The sequence below is a fragment of the Glossina fuscipes genome, unplaced genomic scaffold (genome assembly GCF_014805625.2).
Source record: "Glossina fuscipes isolate IAEA_lab_2018 unplaced genomic scaffold, Yale_Gfus_2 112, whole genome shotgun sequence".
NCBI lineage: Eukaryota > Metazoa > Arthropoda > Insecta > Diptera > Glossinidae > Glossina > Glossina fuscipes.
In genome coordinates this window covers 1792819-1818483 of record NW_023998455.1, presented here as the reverse complement: position 1 = coordinate 1818483, position 25665 = coordinate 1792819, and the positions used below count along the sequence as shown (strand labels likewise).

General features: G+C 32.0%; 1 protein-coding gene across 2 annotated transcripts in view; it reads left to right on the top strand.

Moving 5' to 3' along the window:
* The first annotated feature begins 1628 nt into the window (after positions 1–1628).
* The window catches only part of LOC119639461 (5'-AMP-activated protein kinase subunit gamma-1), a 159077-nt gene continuing 135040 nt past the window's right edge, over positions 1629–25665 (top strand). The window contains exons 1-3 of one of the 2 annotated variants that reach the window (XM_038036848.1): positions 1629–1849; positions 17215–17359; positions 17435–17592. In XM_038036848.1, coding sequence (XP_037892776.1) covers positions 17233–17359; positions 17435–17592 — 285 coding nt within the window. In that variant the 5' untranslated portion in view covers positions 1629–1849; positions 17215–17232. Of the gene's footprint in view, positions 1850–13977; positions 14405–17214; positions 17360–17434; positions 17593–25665 lie in introns of those variants that run through there. The other variant, XM_038036847.1, reaches the window with a different exon arrangement.

The window sequence follows — 25665 nt, the reverse complement described above, 5'->3', positions numbered from 1 at the left end:
TTTGTTTTTTTTGACTCTTTGTATACACTTTTTGCAATTCTTCGTCTTGCGTTTGATAATCGTTAATAATACGTATTAAAATTAATAAAGCTGTGAAGGAAAAAATCTAGCGGATTTCATAAATTCTTGAGAACATATATACGGCTTTACTAGAAATATACATGACCTTATAGAATAAATGCGTATTTATTTTAAGATGTTTAGCGATTCTACAAGGTCTTTTTCAGATTAACAGCTGAATTAAGTTAAGTTAATTTGAAAATTCTTTAGGCACACTTCTATGTTCCACATGAACAGCGCAATCGCGATTATAAAATTTCTTAATTTCTTTTATTTTACAAGTTAGCTTAGAACTAAACCGTCATAATTTTTAAACAAAGTTCTCGCTAAATTCCCTGTTGAAAGGCAAAGCACAGGATCGCTTATAATATATATAAATGGTTAAATGCCCAACTTAACAACTTAAATGGTAATGCCATTCAGCTATGTTAAACGCGTAACTTAACAGACCAGAAGGCTTACCAAATTAGCAAAACACACGCAATTTAACATGGAAAAAACTTAACATTAGCTAACGAACCAAAATTAGCAAGGGCCGTCGGCAAAACTAACTAAGGAAACATGATAAAATTCTCTTAATAAACATGTTGCAATCCTTTCAGCAACATGTCGGCTTTAGTAAAGCCGATAGGTTACATCTCTTGGTAAATATTTTCTTAAATTTTAAAATAGCGCATGCCATAGATCACAGAGGAAAAAAATAATTTCTTCGAATTCTTAGTTCAGTTCTTCGTTCTTATTTCGCAGATTTGTTTTATTTTCTAAAATGCGCATCTAACACATAAAAAGTCGAACTTTTAATTCGTAGCGTTTTTAAACAATATTTTCTTTTTCATTCATTCATAAGAAAAGCCAAAACTTAACGGAAATGGTATGAAAAATAGCGAAGTAATAGTTTATCATGAATTGAAAATAACTTTTGCTATAGCTTATCTATAATCCGCAATTATATTCGTTCAACTTTATTTTAGATTTTTATCAAGTCGCATTTAAAATTCTTTATTTTCGCATTTTTACGATATTGCATAGCCAAGTGCTGTCAAGTTTGTTTCCTGTAAACATTTCCTTTGCAGTTTTCTTTGAAAGTAAAACAACCCTGATTTTCATGATAAGTGCATTCTTAAGAGAATCTATTTCTGCAGATATGAAATAGAGAGAGAGAGAGAGGGAAAGAGAAAGAAAGAGAGCATCCGAATTTGATATGAACTTTTAAGAAGAACATGAACGTTTTTTTTTCTTGTGTTATTATCAGGACAAGTGGGACAAGCACTCAAACGGAGATGATTAAATGTCCTTAAAAGTGCAAGAATAACAAGAATCCAATGAGAAATTAATTTAAAGAAATTTTAAAATAAAAAACAAAAATTAAAATTTTTAATTATATTAAATATTGAAAATTTATTAACAAATATTATATTAATATTACACAAAGTGTAATAAAATTTTTCGCAGCCATTTCATTTGCACACATTTGTGTGGCTATATGTGTGTGTGTTTATGTGCATATATACATAAACGCAATTGCCCGTTAATATTAAAATAAACAAAAAAAAACTGCTTAGAAGCATTAAATTTAATTCAACAAACCATAGAAAAAAAAAAGAATTGTATTTCTAAAGCGTATTAAAAATAAACACTTTTTATATGCTTTGAGTTGGTTTGCATGAAAAGCAATAAATTACCTAATTTAAAAAGAAAAAAAAAACGCAAATGTTGAGTACGGTCCAAGTTAAGTGTGTGTAAAATTTTTTTTAAATGCAATCAAAGTCAATTTGAAATTTACTCAATCGTAAGTATTGTTTGGTGAAAAATCATTAAATTTTTTTTTTTTTTTGATAATAAACAAAATAAAAGAAAAAAAGAACGGACAACGACACACAACCCTCATTCTGGTTGCTTAATCTTGTTCACTCTCGCTTGTGCCTTTTTTTATCAATAAATTTACGATAGCTCAGCTGTTTACCGTTTTTTAGTGGCCTTTCTTTCCCTTTTACTTATGCACATTTGAATGATTTAGTTAATTTCACAATTATTGCGTCTTCGTTTGGCACAAATTTGTTAAAAAAAATCTTCAAAATAAAATTGTTTAATTACTCGCAAAAACATATGGCATTTGCAAGGAAGGCAAATAAAATGGTCGAAAATTTTAGAAAAAGAGATAGAGAGAGAGACAGTGAGAGCCTTTGTAAGATGCCGGTTGTTTTGTTATTGTTTTCTCAAGGCAATTAACGGTAAAGTTTAAAGGAACTTCCGCTTATTATGCTTCTTTTTTTATCGTATATAAATGAATGAAAGAGAGAGTGAGAAAATAGATTTTATTTGAAATAATATTGTGTTTATGCCCTACATCACTTGTGCGTCAGGAATGTTGGTGCGGATGTATGTAATATCCACAATGACTTGATGAAGACCCACCTTTTATTATACCGATCGACTTAGAATCAATTTTTGCAGGTCCGTCTGTCTTGTTTTCTTTTTTCACTTTACATTTTTCGAAATATTTTGATAAAATTCGACACACTGACATTACCAACACCAACACCAACAAGGACTTGAGATAAAACCTTCTTCTATTATACCGATTGATTTAGAATATTGAAACTTTACATGCCTTTTAATCTTGCTTTTGATATTTAATAGTTGAAAACTGTCAAATCAACCCACGCGGCAGTTTTAGTGTTAATCGCAAAATTATCTAACGTCTTATTTTTACATAATGTTTCGTTATATTGTACTGTCTACGGCTAATTGATAACGCCTTGTAATCTACTCATTTACTCATTATTCTATTATTATTAATTAATTACTAGGATTAAATAATTGTTGTTAAGTTAATATTTTCAAACTAAAAAATAAGCGACTTTCACTTGCTCTACGGACCCTCCTCATAGGTGAGTAGAGGTTTAACAGTTAATGTCATTACAGGGAACGTTAAAGGCACGACAGAACCCAGAGAGAGTTGCGGTAGACCCATCTTGTACGATTCAAATTCTAAGTTTGTCTGTCCGTCTGTCCGCCTTATTTTTTCTTCTCAATTTACAAGGCGTTTATTGTAATGATCGTTTCTGAGTCGATAAAGCTTGTCTGTCCCTCTGTCCGTGTAGTTTTTTTCGATTCAACCTGCAGGTAACTATTTTTGATATGATTTTATGGAATTTGTTACACAGACATGTTCAGGCGAAGGTCTTGGGATTACATCTCTTTTTCGACTAAGCCTCGTACAAAGCGTTTAGTTTGATAAACCGTTACATAAAAGAACAGTATAATTTTCAGAATTTCGCCACAAAAATCGCTTAATAATAGCATTTTGCCACTTTGTACTGATGTGAAAACTTTGTATCGTATATGGCAATCTTTGAATTCATTGCCATATAACTTTTCCTACGGAAACTGAATCTTTATTTGATGCAAGGGCACAAATTTCAAAACTCCTTAATGAAAATCTGTTAATAATAAAAATTTGATATAAAAATTAAACTTATCGAATTTGGATCACGTAAATCTACTCTTTTGATTTCAATCCATATAAGAGTTTCAATGAAAAATAGGTCTTTATACGTCAAAAAGATATACTTTTCAATACAAAACTTAGCCAATTAATCATAGAAAATTTGAATCAGATAAACGGTTTTTTATATTGCCCGATGTATAGGGACTCTTAAGACAAAGCAAACAAACTCCAATTTTTGCCTTCTTATGAGGGAAGTAAGTGAAAAATAATAAAATAAGTAAATTAAGTTTGTTAAATTTGGACCACCTTGACGTGAGAATATCCTCCAACACGAAAGTTGTTCATTTTCATAACAATAATGTATAATATTTAGTGTATTAAGCGAACGGCTATATTAGGCGAAGTTGTGCAGGGTATCTAACGGTAATGGCATTCTTACTTGTCTTTATTAACATATAATGAGAGATGCCACACAATTAGCTGACATTTTAATGCTACTTATTTGATAAATGATACAGTGTTTGCGTTATAAACAAATTAATCAAAATTGAGGCTACGCGTAAAGAAAAAAACATTTAAAAAGCAAAAAAAAATTGACGTCCGTTTTGAGCGAAATGCTTTCTAAAATTTTATAAAGAACAATTTCACACTTTATCGCGATAACCTGATATAAGACAAACGTATGAAGCATACGAAGCCCTATTTTACACATCCTTTTTATTTTCACAAGGTTTTCTTTCTAGCCTTGCGGAAAAGAGAAGTGAAATGGAGAATCCAATATGAAAAGATGTCATTGGTTTTTGCGTAGATTCCATAAAATTAATTTATGATGCAAACTTACTACCCATTTATGCAAGACACAAAAAAGACTTGAGAAAGACCTTTGTCTGTCCGTCCGTCCATCTGTCTATCTATCCACCTACCCGTTTGTTCATCTATCCACACATCCGTCTGTCCATCTATCCACCTACCAGTCTGTTCATCTATCCACACATCCATCTGTCCAACTATTCGCCTGTCAGCCAATCCGTCTGTCCGTCTATCCACCTGTCCCTTTATTCTCCTATCCACTTGTTTGTCTGTCCGCCCATCCACCTATTAGTCTGTTCATCTAACCGCCTATCCACCTATCCGTCTGTCGGTCTTGTTTCTTGCGTTCAATCGACAGACCGTAATTTTTAAAACATTTACATGGAAAATTTTTTACGGTTACATGTTTTAGCCCAAGAACGAACGCCATTGAAAATGGTTCAGTTCGAAGGAGCTTTTTGTGAAAAGCCCTTATGTGAATAACTGTAAGATGGTGTAGTGTGTTTAATGAGAGGCCCTGACCCATTATAGTGTTTTTACTTGTTTTCAATTAAAATTGATTTAAATTCTAGGCCTAAGATAGGATAAACACTAACAACTAAGACTATTGGCTTCATTTTTTAAAAAAAGATAAATTTAATAGTTAGTCTAGTCATTATAAAAAAAAGTTAATCATATTATTAAGTTACGATCTTCAGATATATTCAAGATGTCCAGAGGGACAAAGGCTCAGGATATGTTCTCCAGATACTTTCAAGATGTCCACAGAGTTAAACGCTCCATTTACTAGTCTTCAAAGCGAATTCTTGTTAGTATCTTGATCGCGAGTAGTAGGAGTAGTACTGTTTTCCATTCTTTTCGGCAATTCCGTCTCTTTGTTTTTTTGGTTTTTGAAAAACAATATTTTCAATTGTATTATTCGTAACTAATGCGTGTGAACATGTGATTTTCCCTTCTCAGCGTTCTCTTCCATTTACCCAAGAGTCCAATACTACTCGATGTCTAATAGATTTTGATTTTGACTCCGTGAATGGTAATGGTATTCCTTACTTTGTTAATGGGATTCCAGTTGAAATTCAGAAAAGCTATCTGTTATAATAGCTGTTTCCTCTTTTTGAGTTTGCAGAAAGCTTTGCAGCTTTAGGTCCCTAGCTTATAGAGATTGCCTAACTCTCTGGAGGGCACCGTGAGGTAAAACCGCCAAGGTAGTGTACCCGCGTTAAACCATCAAAGACATCTGTCATTAATTCTCTGAAGACGAGGTTTAGTTGTAGAGGTAAGTTGTTCCTTTGCAACACATAATCTTCAGCGTCTTAGCCGAATATTGAATTGCGAGAGTTGAAGAGTTGCGGGATGACTTTGGCTTTTCACTTATAAACCCTTTTTTCTAAAGTTGAAAGGCCGGTTTCAACAATGACGTCATTGATGGTTTCAAAATATTTTCAATTTATAATTGCCGATATGATTAAACCACCCGCACGCGTAACCTAGTGGGCGAGAATCGCAATTACCAAGTCTGTGTTCATGGGTTCAAATCTTAATGTGGTATCGTTTACATTGGTAGTTTGTAAGTTATAGTAAGTGCTGAGTCGGTAAAAGCTTATCGTTTATTATCGGCCTGAGTGATTAGTCGTATAGCAAAAAAAAAAAAAACCGTAGTCGAATTTACTTAAAACAAACGTTTTGCTAGAGTAAGCAATGATGTCTATCTGAAAGAAAGTTTTCTAAGCAATGCAGCTTATAAAGTTCGCTCTAATTTGAAAAGAACTCTTTAAAGGCAGTCAATATGCCCCAAAAATTTTAAGTGTAAGTACACTTTTTTGACTACTAAGTTACTTATGCACATTAGCCTACTACTTTTCGTATCACGTGGACATTGATGGCTGTCGTGGTATTTTTATATCCTGCACTATTTGCGGTACAGGGAAGTACACTAACTTTGTGCGAATGTTTGCAACACCCAAAGAGACTTGAGAAACACCTTTCTTTTACTATAGTGATCGATTCGGAAAATAATTCTGCGTGCCTGGCCGTCTGATTTTTGTCCATGAATGTCTGTGTTCAACGTTTAGGTTGTAATTTTCAAAATCTTCTGTGATAAATTGACATATCTTGGCCCAAGAAGGGACACACGATATTCAAAATAGCTCGTAATGCACTGACTTCTCGACCGTTTCTCATATAAAGTCTTATTTTAAAAAGGCTTTACATGAATAACTCTTTTAAGCGAAGCCGTGGGGGTTAAGTAATAGTGGGCCGTGGCCCATTATCATGTATTTACTTGTTTTCTTCTGTCAAAATGTAAACATCATCGGCTTATAGATAATCAACAGTTTTGAGAATGTCAAAGAATGTGAAAAAGTCTCATCGAAAGCAATTTGCAAAAGATGCCGAAAAGAACCGAGAGAGAGGATGTCCTTAAGGAATTCCATTTAAAATAGAATTTTCTTTGAAAAACGAAATTAAAATTAAATTTCATTTTAAATTTAATTTGTTTATTAAAAGGAATACATTTTTTTGAAAATTACTTTTAGATATTGTGTCTTTGTTTACAAAGCAATAGCGTGCGGTTTATTTATTTATTCCTTTGCATTCGGTTAATTAAAACAAAGAGAAAACAAAAACATTATAAACCAGTCAATTGATTTACATACATATCTAGCTACTACTATCTGCTAACATATTTACAAATAAATCTACAAATAGATTGTATACAAAAATTTCTTGTTTACATTATTAGGTTCATCGGTAAATAAAAGGCATTGTTTGCTAGAGGCGGTGCACTCTATTCGGCGGCCCTTTGTCAAAAAAAAAAAAAAAAAAACAAAACAAAACAAAACTTGCAACCCTAAGCTATTAAATGTTAAGTTTACAAGAAATTCATTTTAAAAATTTTTTAATCCAAAAAGAAATTTCATTGAAAGCCATCACTCTATCGTTGTATAAATTGAGCATAAGCCGACACGCAACTAAATGGTTGTCTGACTAGCGAGGGAACGTGAAAATCTGAGTTCAATCTCATGAGTTGATCTTTTGTAATCCGAGATTCGTTACAACAGCCAACTCACTGCAGAAAAATCGCAGTATTTCGTGTTTAATGGAACCAAGAAAAGTTCACTTCTTGACTTTAAACGTAGAGCAGTAGACGCTTGTTCAACATAAAGCTGCTGCTCTGAACAAATTCAATTTGTTTAGTATACTCCGTCGACAGCTTAAGTACAATGAGTTTTGCGTTCAAAGTTCAGACCTCACGGCATTTCTATTGAAAAGAATATGAAACTTATCATCCAAACGTGCCGAGAAACTGGAAGAAAAGGCTGGAAGAAAGTTTTTCTACATAATCGAAAAGACTGAAATCAAAGTTGGCCTCTACTCGAGATCTGGAAAATATTATGGCTTGTCTTCGACATGACCAGTAAAACGAAGTACGTAACTGACCATTATCCGAAATCTAAAAAATATTGTGACATGTCTTCAATAAGGCGGAGTGCGTAGCTGATCTTTATCCGAGATCTAGAAAATATTGTTACATCTCTGCAGGGTGAGTAATAAGACAGAAGGCTCACCTGATGTTTACCCGAGATTTGGAAAATGTTCGTAATTTGTCTTCGACTTGACCGGTAAGACGGAGTGCACACATACATAATTGTTCTGTAACCAAGATCTATATAACATTGGAGCTTATTTTCGATATAACCGATAAGCATAGACTATCTGTAGCCGAAATGTGATTATTGAAGGACAGCTTGAAGATATGCAAAGGATCCATAATGAAATAATGCCAGAATACAAAGAGAAGGGATAATGGATAGTTCTGGCAATCATTAAAAAATGTTAGAACTGTGTCGTTTAGTCTGATTGGAACACTTTTAATATTTCTTTTTATATCACACACCAACTGTGGTACAAGATATTTTAAATTTGTGCGGACGTACCCAGAAGGACCTGACACAGCCCCACTTTTTGTTATACCGATCTAAGCTTTTCTGTCCGTCTCTATCTCTATCTGTACATACATTTTTGTGTTCAATCTAAAGGTCGCAATTTTTGAGATGAAGTTTGATATTGAAAGTGGTTTGAATCGGAGCACTTTTTGGATCACTCCCCATACAAGTCTTTTTATTTAAAAGTCATTATATAAGTAATTGTGGGGTGGTGTAGAGCCAAGGCCCATTACAGCCCCTTTTATTTGTTTTAAATTACCATATTAGGGCAGGGGTCTCCAAACGGGGATGGGCACTACCTGTTGTGACAATTTTTCCTTATTATTACTGTTCTATTTCTAATGACTGACTTCTAAGTAAAGATAACGTTATAGATTAGATATCAGCCTGCAGTTACCCATATATCGACTTTTCGCAATAAGGCATCATATGGGTAGTGGTCGCAAAAGTGGTTCGATTCGAATCATTTTCAATTAGGTTCATCGTTGCGGGAAGACCCGTCGATGTACCAACATACACCAAAAATTACGATCTGAATAAAAAGATACGCGATGGGCAGACGGGTAGAGAAGCTTATGTATAATAAAAATCAGGTTTATCTCAAGTCTTTCTGAACTGAAGCACACTTACGTCTTAGGGCATGAACTCAATCAACACCTTAACCGACTTTTTTTGGACAGTATTGTATTTTCTTCAATACCAAAGTCTTAATTATCAATCGGTACACCTAAGCTTGTATTAAATAAAAACCACCCTCAAATACATAAATGCCGGCATCAACCTATTTCTGCATTTAATATGCCTATGTGTCTATGTGCATTTATGTATGTCTACATATATATACAAATATATAGATATGTAGTGATGTCATCTGTCACACGTTTTTAAATTAAACGAATAATTTTGAAAAATTAAGAACAAAAGTGTAAATGTTTGCATAACTTGAAAAAAAAAATAAAAAAAAAATAAATAAATCAAATTGATTTTAATAGGTCAACTAAAACATTTATTATAATTTATTTAATATTTATTTGCGGTTATATTTCATTCTTTGCTTAACCTTGATATACTTGATATACTATTTCTTTAAATGAAAAAACACTTCTACACATAATTTTATTATATTTTTGTTGTTTGCGTGTTTTAACAATAATTCTTCAAATCAATCATTGCTTTGATTTCAGTTTGTTTGTGTTTTCTACGTCAAGACTAATAAAATATTTACTAATAATAATAATAATTATAATGAAAAAAAACAAAAACATTTGATAAGTATTATGAATGAATCATTTTTCTTGTAGTTCGCCCTTCTTTTTTGTTTAGATAATGTTCTCTTTCTTTTCCTGCTCTTTTTTGTATTTACCTAAAATAACTCACGTGTTTGTTTATATTTATATGTGTTTGTGCGCTTTTATTTATATATATATATATATATATATATATCCTCACATATGGTGTAAGTAACTAACTGTACGCATACACTCTCTCATCATATATTCTCTTTTACACTATTTGTTCTCATTTCATGTCAATGGCTTTTGAACTTTGTTGTGCAAGCTGTAAAACAAATTTTCGTAATAAATATCAAGTTTGAAAAGCTCCGCTTATTTAGACAATAAATATAATGAGTGTAGCATAGTTTACGGGCGCCCATCGCAATTAATTTACCGTATTTGTGGATCTCGGACGGTTTATTTACCGTATATGTGGAACTCCGACGGTTAATTTATCGTGTATGTGGAAGTCGGACGGTTAATTTACGTTATACTATTCTCTGTCTCAAGTTACTCTCTCTATTGCGCCGTCGGCATATAAATCTGTTAAATTAAAGCAATGTAAAAAGTTTAAAAAAAATTTAAAAAGCTCTGTTCAAATGGCAAATCAATGCAAAAAAATCAATTGAATTGTCACATCTATCCACACAAACAAGTTGGCGATTTGACAACAAACACTAGCAACAGTAGTAAAATAAAGCATATATATATATATATAAACAAAGCATATTGTTGCTTTTCTTTTTTTTTTTAACTTTATTGAAAATGTTTGGTTATAAATAAAAAGGACCATATTAAAATTATCCCACGATATATTCAAGTTGAGTAATAATTTCTTTAAATCTTTTTTTTATTTTATTATCTTTGCATTCTTAATTTTGTTCATTGTTTTCATTCCTAAATAGAAAAAGGATAGTTCCAGTACTTACACTTTTTGCTATGTATTATTTTAGATAATTGAAAAGCTCAATATTTTTTAGATGCAAAAATGTTAGCAATAGACACTCTGGCATGAAAAGTTTTAAAATCATAGGAGTGAAAAGCATCTCTGAACAGTTTTTCTTTCTCTCTGTGTCTCGTTGAGCTTTTCCTCTCTTGTTCGTTGTTTTGGTTCTCTCTCTCCCTCTCTTCCTCTCGCCTATTCTGCATAAGTTTTTTATCAGTTCTTTGCAGTCCAACGTAAATCAAAAAATTCCGCATAAAAACAAAATATTTGAAAATTTTTTCAGCCCGAGACATGCGCAAATAAGAAAGCCGAAAAAAACGGAAAGAGACTTTTCACTGACGTAAAAAAAAAAAACAAAAAAACAAAAATTTAACTGCACGATGAAGAGGAAAAAGAATTTTTTGAAGCCCTTAGAGAAAACTATACCTCATATTAAAATAAATCTAATACTATATGTACTTTGTAAGGAAAGATTTTTGGAGGTTGGGAGAACGGTTTCTGAATGGATGTCGCCCATTCTAGCAGAGGAGCCATAAACCAGGTGTAGCTATGTGATAATATATGGTTTAATTTTCAGTTGTCGACCTCAACATTTACGCGGTTAAGCTTGGGCTGATAATAGACGGACGGACTGACGTGATTCACCTTAAAATCATATATGTAGAGTTATTATTATTATTAATATAGTCAGAGAAATATATTCTACAACTAAAGTCTTAAAGCACTAGAATCTAAGGCTATCGGCTTTATTAAAAAGTCTACCGCACTTGAGATTCGAACCCATGACCACTTCGCCTTCGGCTACTCAGGCAGATACATATGTATATATGTATAGTTATCACCAGAAAAATATATGTGCGAGATTGTAGGATTGTAAATTATGTCGCTTCATTCCTACGTCATAGTGGTAAGGTGTAAGGGTATAGTGCGGATTTATGTAACGCCCAGAACAAGCTTTTTCTTTCTTCTTATATAACGAACCACTCGGAAGATGGTCCCCATGTGTGACGAGGTAAGGATCAGAAAGTAGTGAGGAGAAAGAGGAAGCCAGAGAGTGACCACTACCTTGGAGGTGTTGTATGCCCGATCGGTAAGCAGAACATCTAGCAAATTGGTTCAATTCCGATGGTAAGCTTTATGACCAAGCGAATGTTCACTATAATTACGGCTATACGCCAATCATAATGAAAGCGTCATCTGCAGCCAACGAAATTGAACCAATTTGTTAACTACATGACCATGCGATAGACCCTTAGGTATAGTTGGAGATGAAATTCATAAAAAGGGCAAGAAAATGTGATCCTCTAGCGAGACAATGAGAGATCTTGCCTCATGCATTCTGTTCTTTTCAGTTATTTCGATTAATACCAAGCAGTCTTCTTCTTTAAGGCCAATCTTGTTAGTTTAGATATTAAGACGATTACACTTCTGGTAATCTCGTCTATCCCTCTGCCCATGTATTTTTGGGTCTATAGTAGCAGAATGAACAGTAGAGAATTTGGATCACATAGATCTATTGTTCAGACCCTAAGGGCTATCATGAAAAACAAGCCCTTATATGAAAAGAAAGTTTATTTTCTAGTTTTCTATGATTGAAACTGGGAAACAATAACATTTTTCGGGATTAAATTAGGTTTGCTAAATGTGGATTACGTCATATGACGTTTTGGGGGTCTGCACTATGCAGACTTTCATGAAAATAATATGTAGTTCTTGATGTATTATTACGAAAGCGAGTGTTTAATTGTACTGGGCGAATTGGTAGGGTATTTAGTAGTCGTCTTTGCCCGGTCATGTTTTGTTCAGGTTTAAAGTGCTTGCAAAGGAACTTAAGCCTAAGGCTTACAAACTTATAACATAATAGAGAAGAACTTCGATCAGACGATCGATTGGAAAGTATTAAGTAGTGTAGGCTCAAAGCCGTAACAAGTGAAGTTGTATAACTAATTTATGTTAGCTTCTAATTATTAAGTGTATATTAACTATATGTTAGGTTAACTAAGCATTAGTTTGTTCGGAAAGTTAGTAAGTCATTAGAGTCATCTCACGACTCGTTATATGTCGGTGGGCATCACTTAATTCCTTTATTGTCATTGTGAGCTGTCCTTTTAGAACTCAGGTACATCATCTTCAATGTCAAAATTGGTCTGTTTTGTAAACCAGTTTTGGCACTGGTCGTCAATTCACTTTACTACAGAGCATGAACAAAGTATGAACTACCCATAGTGGGATTCAAATCCCCAAACACGGACTTGGCAGTCCTGAGCCTTATCTCCCCGTCTATGCGATAGCCTAGTCTGCAATCTCTTGGGACCATGTTTATATACTATTGCCTTTAAGTTTCGAGGACATAGTAGATAGGTGTCAAAAATTCGTTCAATGCTTCGTAACTCCAATCTCCTGGGATGGTATAGACAGAGATTTTATCGCCTTTAAATTTCGATGGCATAGTAAATAGGTGTCAAAAATTCGTTCAAAGCTTTGTGTACATTTTTTTGCTTGTTTTTGTTTTTTCGTTTGTTGTTGTTGTTTTTTTTTTTTTTTTAATACAACCGAAAGCTTGTTGACGTGTGCCGCCTATCCGAGAGATACAGAGAGCGAGAGAAAGAGAGAGAAAGGGAGAGAGTATTAATACAATAGAGAAAGAAAAAAAAAGTTTTCCTCTTTTATTAGACCCCGTGCGTATGAAAGTGTTTCATTTTTCGTCTTTTTCTGCATTAATTTCCACTTGTTTTGCTGCCGTTGTTTTTCTTCTTAGTGTTATCGTTGTAGTTGTTGTTGTTGGCATTTTATTTTTATTTTCTGAGAGCCGTGAGTTCATATAGAGTGAAAATTGTTTTACATGTTTTTGTGGTTGTCGCTATTGTTGTTGTTATTGTTGTTTCCTTTTACTTTATTACCAGCGCACAACAAAGATTGCATAAAGTCTTGTAAAGTCAATTCAATGGTGGTGCAGCAGCAGCAGCAGCATTCAAAAAATATTAGCATTTTTTTTTTTGTTTTTATATATATATTTTTGATATTGTTGTTGTTTTTGTTTTTTGAATTTTTTTTTTTTGTTTTGTTTTTCATTTTATTTCTTCTACAAAATTTTATTATAACAGTTTGTTGCATCAGAGGCATAATTACTGACTAAACTAGTGCGAATGTTTCTTTATTTATTAAAGTGAATGTATGTAAGAAAAGAAAGGTGAAGAAAAAAATGAAAAATAATAAATCATTAAAAATCAATTAAACCAAGTTGAGTGCAAGAAAACTCGAATTTGAAAGAAGAAGAAAATATATATATATATACATATATATAATAAATACAAAAATTGTATTAAAAATAATGCTTGAAAAATTAAAAAACATATTTTTTTGCCAACTTAAAATTACTTAAATAATTTTAAAAAAAATTTTTTAAATTTCTTTAAAAGCAAAAAAAAAATCTTTTTTTTTTTTGATAATTTAAAAAAAAAAATAATTTTACAACAATTTCCTTGCAACAAGAAAAAATTTTTGCAAAAATTTTATGTAAAAAAAAATAAAAAAAAAAAATATACTTCAGGTGCTTATTAATAAATTCCTTACGTTGCAATTGCAACGTAACAATAAGAAGTGTGCGTATATGTTTGAGTAATGCAGTAAAATTTTTATTTCCGTTCTGCTCACGTATGTGTGCACGTGTGAGCCGATTAAGCTCGTTAATGAAACCGTTATAATTAAAACCTTAAAAGAAAAAAAAAATAAATAAATAAATAAAAACAAAAAACAAAAGAAAAATCTGTCTACGTATGCTTGATTATCATATAAAGCAAGTGATATCGTTTAACAGACATCGGCAAAAAATCAAACAAATAAACAAACAAACAAACTAAAAGACATACAACGAATAAAATTCAATTCAATTTTGACTGCAGTATACAGTGCGCGTGTGGTAAGTGGCCAAAATTAAGCAATTTTTCTACATAGGCACAGACGCACACATACACGCACACGAACACACACACACGTACGCACACATATGAATTAAGAAGTCTGTTTTTTTGTTTAAATTTTGAATTGAAAGTATGAGGTCATCTTCTTTAAAAGTATGCGTCTGTGTGTGTGTGTGTGTGTGTGTGTGTGTGTTTATGAGTGTTTGTTTATATTATTCTTTCTAGGGTAGGCATGTTTTTTCCAAGCATTTTCAAGCTCTATTTTTATACCAATCATCCAAGGATGTGCAGCTATCATGCATTCATTTTATCAAAGCATTTGCAACATCCAGAAGGCGACTTGAAAGCCTCTATAAAGTATACGAGTTCTTCAGTTCAGTATCGAATCCACCTATTCGTGTCCATCCATTACACTGCCTGTCTGTCCACGTGACAATCTGCCAATTTGGGTATTTATCTTCGTAGTCGCGTGCGTACCGTTTGTGGTAAATATTTTTGCGACCGAAAAAATTAAGATATCGGGTAGAAATTTTCTTGGCGCGCACACCGACCAACAGTGTCCCATAAGCTTTCGGTGCTTTTATTTGTTAATCGCTGATAAACTATAGCAGACACACTAAAACTCACCCAGGCACCCTCTCATCTTAACAGTGTATAAAAATTCATTTCTTTTTCGTTCCTTTTAAGATAAGGTTGACGGGGGTGTAAGAAGTTCGGTGATAGCTGTCTGTAATTTTCTCATTTGTTTACTTACACAACTTTATTAAGTAAGTTTGGCAAGAATGCATGAAGGAATTGACATAGCACTGCTTAAATGACACTCCTAAATGCATTTGACGCAAGTGCATAAGGGAGCCGCACTAATCCTTCTTCTCAAGAGCAATCTGCTAATGAATTTGAATAGAGTAAACGATTGAGATTAAAGTTAACATCTTTGTAATGGAAAGCATAGATGTGTAGCCATCATTTCCCATAGAGACGTGTTAAACTCTTATTAAAATCATTTCCCTCGCCAGCCACCACAGAATCTCAATGTCGGCCTGTGTGCTATCCACCCCTTTGTTGACCATCGTAAGCACGAAGAAAAGCAAAAAACCCTTCAAGTTCCTGCATTAACTCCAGTGATAGCTACTATAGTTGCACGTCCCTTTTCCTAATAAAGCTTTTTTTTAAGGAACTAACTATTCCCGCTCGATGGGCGTTAGTACCACAAGAGAATCTCGATGTCAGTCCATTTACTATCCGCACATTTATCCATCATCGTAAGCGCGAAGAAAGACAAAAGTCTTCAAACAAATTCAAAGCTCCTGTGTGAACCCCAGAGTTAACTGGCAAAGTTTCCACTTATAGTGGCAAGAAGGGTTAAAAGTTCATTCCGCTGGATATTCATACAACAAGAAAATCTAGATGTCTTCCCATCTGCTATACATGAAAAAGTTTCTACTCGCGAATGATTTAATCTGTCTTGTCTGCGAATCTGGTATTTACTCTCCGTTCGACAATAAAGATTGTCAGGCCGTCTACCTGCCCTTTAGTCACTTTTATAAGTTTCCTTCTAAGTCCTTGTAAGTGGCGGGCTTAATAGCTTGCTTCATTGCAGTCAGCGTAATTATTTGAAAGAAGATATAAACAACTTTGAAGTACTATCTGATCTGATCAGGAGAAGCGCATTTCATCAAGCAATGTTTGCTAAGGGTTTTTAACAGGCTTGCTTCGGTAATCTTCTCCGATACTATGCTCATTCAATACTCACGGATAAATAGAAATTCTGAGAAATCGCAAATCCGGTCGCACTATAGGACTATCAAGTTTAAATGACAACGGGTCTCACTTGAATGTATGAATGTAAAGTAACCTATTAAGACGTTTCAGATAATATGCAGTTTAAGTTATTTTAAAAAGGCTCGATTTGCTTCAACAAAAATGTTGGCTCTTTCTCAGCAGTTCTTTCAGCAGAAGTTGGATCCAATTATAAAATGCTCTATAACTGTAAATTGTTTTAGATTTTATTTCTCACTTAATACTGAAATACGGTTTAATTTTTTTTTTTTTATATATTCTGTACAACTTAAGCTATGAGGGTGTATTAAGCTCGTGCGGATATACGCAACATTAAGAAGGACTTGAGATAGACACAACTTTTATTATAACGATCGGTTTAGGATTATTTTATGAATCGATTTGATCTTGTCTGTCCATCCGTCCGTCCTCCCGTCTTGTATTATGATGTTCAGCCTATAGAATCACTTTCTTAATCAAACTAAAATTTTTGTTCATCTATCCGTCTTGTTTTCTTGCCTTCAATCTACAGGCGTAGGGCATGAAATTGTTGGCGTTTCCCGACTATAATGTTCTTAATTGTTTTTGATGTATGTTGATGTAATTTGATACATCGACGGGTTTTGGCTCAAGGACGCACTCAATTGAAAATGCTTCGGGGATTGGATTACTTTTTCAATCATTTTCTACCTAAAGGCTTATTTAAATAACTGTACTACAAGACAAGTGGTGTAGGGTTGATCGTATTTGTTCTTACTCATTTAACGCTCCCGAGTTTATTATCATTATAAATTTAGCCAGAGAATAAATTCTAAGACTAAAGTCGTAAAGAACTAGCATCTAAGGCTTTCGGCTTTATTAAAAACTCTACCGCACTTGAGATTTGAACCCACGACCATTGAGTTGCTAGTCGAGACTCTTGCCTACTCGGCCAATCAGGCGGATCGCTCCCGAATTTGAATCATTGATTTATATGCAGTGTTTACGTCATTATCTTTTAGACTAAATACTTATTAATTGCATATTACAGGAGCAATAATAACGAACCATGCCTAATAGCGGCGGTGGAGGCTACGAAGAAGTAGCCGCTGCTAAGCGCGGTCGTTTTCGCATAAGTTCACCTGCTCAAGGTCCACCAGAGGCCACACTTGGACGTTTCCGTTTAATGCCCACTTGTGAGTATTGACAATTCCAGGCAACTTATCGCTAATCTAAATATAATATCATTCCGTTCATGTCTTTATATTTAGCAAATTATGGCACAATATCGCCAATTTTACAAAGGGGACGCTTCGCTGTCATACCTGAAGAACCGCACGGATCCCCGGCTCAAGGCACACCGCCAGCCGATCGATCCGATCGTTCGGCGCGATCGCCTTCGCCCGAATGGGATTTCGATATAGACCAGGTAAGTGCATAACACACATATATATATATATATATATATACATATATATATATATTTCATATTGATATAAATTTTCAATTGAAAGGGTAATGCACAGTAGTCAATATGCTTGTGTACATTAGATGTTTTAAAACAATTTTGGCTCTACATCAAGGGTTAAAAGTGTTTCAATCGCCAATTGTTCCTCCTTCTCCATTAATTTTGCAAACGCAAGTATATGCTCCGGCATTTTAAATGCTTTTACTGGTAATCAATACAAAATTTAAATAATGTTTTGTTGCAAATGTACAGTTGCGTTCTATAACGCAAACTATCATTAGAAATATGCGTATGCGGTTTATATTGTAAACAATGTGCATTTAATTTATAACACGTGAATTAGGCAAAAACGTAAACAAATGCTGCGTGGAATTGCCTGGCAAAGAAACTCTAACTTGTAAATGACCTTTTTTTTTACTATAAGCTTTCTCGTTCTCTTGTGTTTTGGTATGCTAAAGAGATGAATAAAAGAGACAGAAAGAGAGAGAGAGAGGGTATTAAAGAAAACAAAAAGTAATTTGTATGTGTTCTCTTTTATAAATGCCAGATTGTTGGAAAAGTAGGAATTTTGAATATTGTTTATGAAAAATCTATTGAAAATATTTTATTGTGAATCATGAATGTATAAAAAATAAAATAAATTTTATAAGCAAAATAAAGAAGACGACGTTAGGCAGTTGTCTAAGAATAACGAAAACTATTTCCAATGCCGAATCGATCTTGACCTAAGAATCGATCAAATGACTAGTAAATCTTTATTATTCCTGGAAATGGTGACTGAAAATGTTTTAAATCGTTTCTAGTCAAACTTTGTCTATCAATTACTTCAATCGTTGCCCTACATGATCTATAAAAAAAATATATATAAAAATTGATATTTAACTGTAAATATGGAAAACAAGAAAATTTTCTTACGTAATGCAAAAGCTTTTCTAATAGAAATTTAAGACAAGAACAATCTAAAATTTGAAACTTTCTCTGTATGTAATTAATGAGTCTTTTATTTGAAAATCGTCTTCAACATTTACCATTACCTGCCATCACCGATGAATATATAAAAGTCGCACTGTTGTACCATTTTTATAGAAATCTCAATGTTATAAAACGTTGAGAATTACTCATAACAACAAAATTTCTAAGCTCAAAGATTTTCCTATATACCTTCTTTTTGCTATTGGGACCTATTTACGAGATGACAATATTTTAATTTGTTTGTTGTTTTGTTAAGTTGAATCAAAAATATTTTGCATGAAAATTAGCAAACTGAAACTGCTAGCAGTAAAGAGCCATACCGACAAAGGTAAAGATTTTAAAATTTCTAGTTCATTTAATTTTCTTTTTATATTCATATTTAATTTGAGGTTTTCATTCAGACTTATGAAATGAGTTTTTCATAATAATACCCAAACCTGATAAATCTTTAAAATGGTTTATATTGTAATTTTTAGAAATAATTTTTGTCCGTAAAAGCCTGCAAAGCAAGACCCACTAGAGACAACAGTGCCGAAATTAATTAATCAAAATTTCAACAAAGCATTTTTCTTATTTTAATATAAGTGTAGGGCACTTGAATTTCATTGCTTATTATTTTCTTTTCTTTTATTTTATTTTACTATAAGCTCAGTGTCTTCACATCTTCTAATTCTGTGTATGAATTATTAATGAAACTTAGTGATCATAAAAACCAAACGCCTGGCAACACTGTATGAAGGTAAACTCTTTTAAAAAATAAACGCTCTTGTTCTCTAAGGGTATTTACACATACACATTTGTAATTGAGAGAGTGAGATAAAGAGAGAGCTTCTTTATTAGAAAAACAAAAAAAAAAATTAAAAAGACAGACAACAACATTGATCTAGGTAACTACTAACAATGGTAAACAATGACAATAATTCTTCAAAATAAATGATATGCTAATCACACACACATATGCTGCTTAAAACATTCTCCCTCTCTTGAAGAGTTCTTTCCAATGCAATCAGGCAAATGCGTTGTGTACAGTAAAACAATGATATTATGAATACATAGTCAAAAAAGTATCGGGAATTGTTTGTATACTCAAAAATCAGGCTTAATGCGACTGCATATTTTCCTCTTACGTAGCCTATATACGTTTTGCGTTTCTTTCTTGGTTGCGGTGTTTCATTATTTTCTTTTGTTTATAGCAGAAAAATTGTGGAAAGTTTAACTTAATCTGTTAAACTCTGAAAAACAGATTTGAGTTTCTACTCGCAACGATATCTAGCTAATAAACTCTAGGCGTCTTGGATAAAAGATTTTTGATTATTGGGAACTTGTATTTTGCTTGTATGTAAGCAATCTAAAGGTGACTTCTTAATGTGTACCGTATGTGGGATATTTAAAAATCATTTGATTTTTAGAGAACTTTATTGATTACATAGACTGTGTTGTCCACCACTCTTGTAAGCATTTTTAATGCTAAGTAAAGTGCTTGCTTTTTATTATAATTATTCTTATAAATAAGTGGATTATGCAAGGGCCGCTGTTTGCTTTTCGTTTAAAAATTCACCGATCACAAGATGAGCAGAATTTCTTTAAACGAAAAACAGTACTTAAAGAAAAAAAATGTGTTTTTTTATTTAAAAAGAAAGTTCAGAATGTTAGTAAGTTCTCTTTGTAGCCAGAAAGCGTCCTCCTCTATATAGTCATGAAGTGCCAAGGAAGTATAATATAACACCAAAGGAAAACTAGGACTTTAATAAAAAGTACTTTGCATCCTAACTCGCTATGCATTCAACCATAATGATTTCCTATAAATTTCCCAACAATTAAAGTCGAAAATTTAAAGATGAAAGTCAAACAAATCACGAAGTATGCAATATCCGTCTAAGACAAATGTCAAAATGAAGGGCGTTGCGTAATGCTTGCGCCACGCAATATCAGTAGCACACACAATTAATATGGTTTTGGTACCGCAAGGCTGGCAATTTTTGAAATGCTTAATAATGTTTAATCAAGTTTAATCAAGTTTAATCAGGTTTAATATGGTTTTGGTACCGCCTTGTGGTGGTTCTTGAATATCAGTCATCTTAACAATTGCAAACTGCTCATAAATACTGCAATGAAACAAATTACAGTGGGTATGCGTTGCTAAAGTGATATTATATAGTAAGGTTCATTTATATAAATTGTAATAAAGTGCCCAAAATTTTGCTTTAGTTTAAGTTTATCTTTTCTTTCCGCTTATATGATAATGTCAATGACTACTTTTAAATCATATGCGTTTTAAACATTGACCATATGATTTTGTTTCGTTGAATATACGTCATTGTCTTGCTTGTCAAATACAAGCCACGCGGAAACAATGAGACGATTGCGTTGTGCTTAGCGCACAAATTAGCAAAATAAAATTGATTTTATGTATATTTACCATATATATATAACTATAAAGTGCACCTTTCCACATAGAGAAATGGACTCATATTTTGGATGCCTTTTATGATTCGAAGGTAATATTAAAATATTTTATCAAAAAATCATTTCTTCAATATAATCACACGTCTTATAGGTTGAAAGGAGTAACAATAATAGTTCAGGTGAAAGTAATACTAACGATGCCATTGGATTGTATCAAGAGTGAAGATGAACTCAATATTGTTAGCATGGGTGACAATAAATAAAAATTTTGATTCAAAAGTAACATTAAAATATATATATTGCGAAAAATCATTTTATAAATTTGAAGTGCGTCTCATAGTCCGAAAATATAGATGAACACGAACTTGCTTTGCCTTGTGTGAGTGAACGCATGGCTTTTGACAAACAAAACTCACATGGCTGATCTTTTAGAATGGAAAGAAAAAATTAAGAAGAAAGGAAATATTAAATTGTATTATTTAAAATAAAATAATTATCTATCTATTTCGATCCACGGTAACACAAAAATGTAAATTTTTGAATCTATATGTACTTAAATTTTAAATCAATTTATTTTTCATTCCTTTCTCCTCTTACTTCAAAAAATCGCATTTAAAAAAATTTTTCATAGTTTTATTAACGTTTATATAAACATATGCTTCTTAATCCCTGTTGTCAATTCCCGCCACTTTTTTGACAACACATTAATAAGCTTAATTGTTTTCGTATATATATATAAATATAATGAGATATTGTTAAAGCGAAGAGTAAATTGTACACTCTGGCTTTAGTGAGTGCGTATATATATATATATATATATATGTGTGTGTGTGTGTGTGTAAATAACAATGCAAACAAAGCAACCTCAACATTAAGGAAAAATACAGAATACGCAGCAAAGAGCAGCAGTAGCAATAAAACAAAAAGGAAAAAAAAAAGAATAAAAATATTAAATGTTTTGGAAGCGGTAAACTGCAATTTAGTCAGGCAGCAGGCAGCGTTGAAATCGTATGTACGTGTTGTTTTGTGTATCGTTCGTGGTATCGTGTTATCAAAAAACGTGCGAGAGAGTTAATAAAGTGTATTAAAAGTAATAAAAAAAATTATAACAATTTATACTTGAAAATCGAAAACCAAAAAAAAAAAAAAAAACCAATGTAAGTTGCAGAAATTTATACAAAGAAAGAAATGAAAAAATAAAAAAAAAATTATGCATAAATGTCAACGAAATTAATTAATTCAAGTAATACAAGTGATCATAAAAAGGAAATAAAAAATAAAAAAAATTTTATATCTAACAATTCAACTATATTTTTAAAATAATTTCTCCAAGCGATGGTGTTTTATTTAAAGCAACAAAAAAAAAAAATTAAGCCAAAACTCAAAAGCTATTTAGAAATTTTAACTAAATTTCCTTTTGATTAATATAAAAAGATTAATTTCTCACATTACTTTATTCATTCCCTTCGTATGCGTTTTATTAATGTATTTGTGGTTTTTTTTTTTTATATCTCGGTGTACAATGAAATCATACGCTTGATGTATAATAAGTGTTTTGCGTCTTCATCTACCAAACGATAAATAAAATTTATATATTTTTTCCATTAATTGTAGATTCAAAAAAAAAAGAAAAAACATAAAAATTTTTGTGCGTAAATAATTTTTTTATTTTATTTAAAATAAATTTTTCATTTCTTTTCCAAAAAGTATAAAGAGAAATCTCAAAAAAATTCTCATTAAAAAAAACAAAAAAAAACTGATAAAACAGCTGTTCTGTGTTTACTCGCACTCTTGTCGCTCTAATTGTAGGAAATTTTAATAATCACAACTTTTTAGAGATGTGCATAAGAAAAAAAAAAAACAAAAGCAATTCACAAAATTCATTTAGTGTAAGCTTTGTTGCCTAATTTCTAATTCTAAAATTGATCACTCAATTTATCAAAAATTATTTGCAAAGAGGAAATTAACAGAAATTAATAGACGCAATCAACACTAATCAGCTGTTCGATAAAGTTAAAAAAAAAAAAAAACCAGCAAAAGAAATATTTTGCTTGGAATGTAAATTTTAAATACATATTATCAGTAGGTTTTATTATCGCACAATGCAATAAATATAAATTCATAAAAATGTTATAAATTTGGATATGAATGCGCAAAAAATCTTCTTAGAGAAGGAGGCAATCAAATAAAGTGATGTTAATCGCATTTGAAAAGAAAGTGTGATAATAATTATCTTAAAACTACAGACTGCGTAGTCTTTTTTGCAGCCTGAAAAGTATTAAGCTTAATAAATGAGTGAACAATTATATGTACTTTACTTCAATATCGACAGACTTTTGTCAAAAATTCTAAAAATTACGATATTTAGAAGTGGGACGCGGGCCACCCTAAATACAAAAATAAGGCGTTTTGTGGGACATTATCGAAAAAAGTGGTTCAATCTGAGCCAACAAAACGCCTCATCAAAATATTTCAAAAATTTGCTGCCTTTAAGCTGAACACAAGAAAATCAGACTGACAAATGGACAAATAAGCTCGGTTTAAAAAAAGGAGGACGGACAGAATAACTTACATCAATTGAGAAAGTGCTTCTGAAGCTGATTCTGAATCAATTGGTATAATAAAAGCTAGTACTATTTGAAGTTTAGCTGGGCGCAAACTTAATGTACCATTGCACCACAAGTGAAATAAGGACTAAACACTTTAAAGATGAAATTTCTATATCGTATATGTAGTTAAGTTTCGAAGGGCTTTTTGTTAGTTAAAGGAAAACCTTCCGTTGTCTATCACTAGCTATTGCATTTTTCCCATTTTCCTGACAGCATAGGAGTTTCGTTCAACAAATACAATTTTTTTTTTCTTTTTCGTGCAAACGTATTCGAAATCGAGTTATTTATTAATATATTTAAAGTGAATGTTGAAAATGGATGATTATCGATTAACTTGGTTCCAATTCTTTTTTTAATATTACATGTAAAAAATTTTTCCTTGCCCCTTTACGTTCATTGTCTTCAATTTTAATGGATGAAATAGAATCTATATCAGAAATCGAACATTTTCAGAAGCACTTTTCTTGAATCAAATGGGAATGGAAACGCATCCCGTAAATGATACTATTTCTGAAAGTTCATTAGGTTGTTTTTTTTTTTTGTTTTTTTCATTACTAAATAAATTTTTACTAATATTTTTTTTAAGGTAAAAATGAATTAAATTTTTTATTAGAGGAAAGTAGATTAAAGGGATCGTCGGGACCCAATTTCGGGGTTTCCTATAGAAAATCATGAGTCAATGGAGACAATAGGAAGGGCAGGGTACAGCGTGCTAATCAGCCCCTTCGGTAAGGAAGTTTCGTCCGTCCGTCCGTTTGTTCTCATATGGGTTATAGCATGTGTATTTATTTCATATTATCACCTGGGGGATAAAATTTGAAACCACTCGTTTCTCAAGAACTACCTTGCGTATCAATGATATGACAATCTATTTCCAATTCGATCTAATCTAATAAACGTTTGAATGATTATGACGGGAGTGCTTCGTCCATATTAACCAATAATTCTAAGAAAAGCCTCTTGTGAAACTTATTAAGGGATCTAACATACACTTACGTGATCATGACAGACCTTGTTCGTTGTCGTTCCGTATCTAACATACTTTTGAGTGATCATGACAGGCATGGTTCGTTCATAATAATCAATAATCCCAAAAAAAATCTTACGACATTTGGCACAAATATATACGAGAGTTACTACAGTCGTTTTCAATGCTTTAACGGAAATCTTACATATTTAGTTTCAGTAAATGAGGCTTAGAATTCCTTTTATTACGGAGAATAAAACAATTACTTACGCTTATTTTAAATTTAGTTCCATGATAATTGAAAACGAAAATAAAAATGTGAATTAATACGTAAAAAAAAAAGAAAAATGTTATTATAAACAAATAAATAATAAATGTAAAAAATATTATAATAAAGGAAAAAAAAAAAAAAGTAACACTAATAGTAACAATAAATTAATAACCGTAGTTAATAACTTTCACTGATCTTTTTGGTTTTTTCTCGCTTAAAAAAATTAATATAAAAAATAAGTATAAAAATATATAAATAATAACAAAAAATGATCACGTTTGATAAATAAACGATTTTTATTTTCAGTTTAAGGTGCTGAATATTTAAGAAAAAAAAAAAAAAAAAGAAAAAAGTTTATTGTGTAAATTTTATTGTTTTTGTGAATTTCCGTGATTCGTTTTATTATTGTCGTTCGTATGTTTCAACTTACAGTACTTTTTGCATAAATGCTATAATTTCAAGAAAACAAAAGACAGAAAACAGGAAAAAAACAAGTAAGTCACCCTCATTCTTGTAATTTATAGCCTTAATTTTAATTTAATTTTAAATAATTATATATTCTAAGCAGAGGATCATTTGTTGTTGTTCTGAAAAGAAAGTGATATGATATTCTTATTATCAAGAAGGCACTCGCTTAACACATTGCTAAAAATCGTTTTTTGATGGCCAAACGTTGTCGACCGATGACAAGTTGACTCGCCATTCATAATTCAGATCTGTTGACCGAGGACAAGTTAGTGCGTTTTTTTATTTCCAAACGTTGTCGACCAAAAAGAAGTTAGCTCGTCCTTTTATGCTTAGAAGATGCC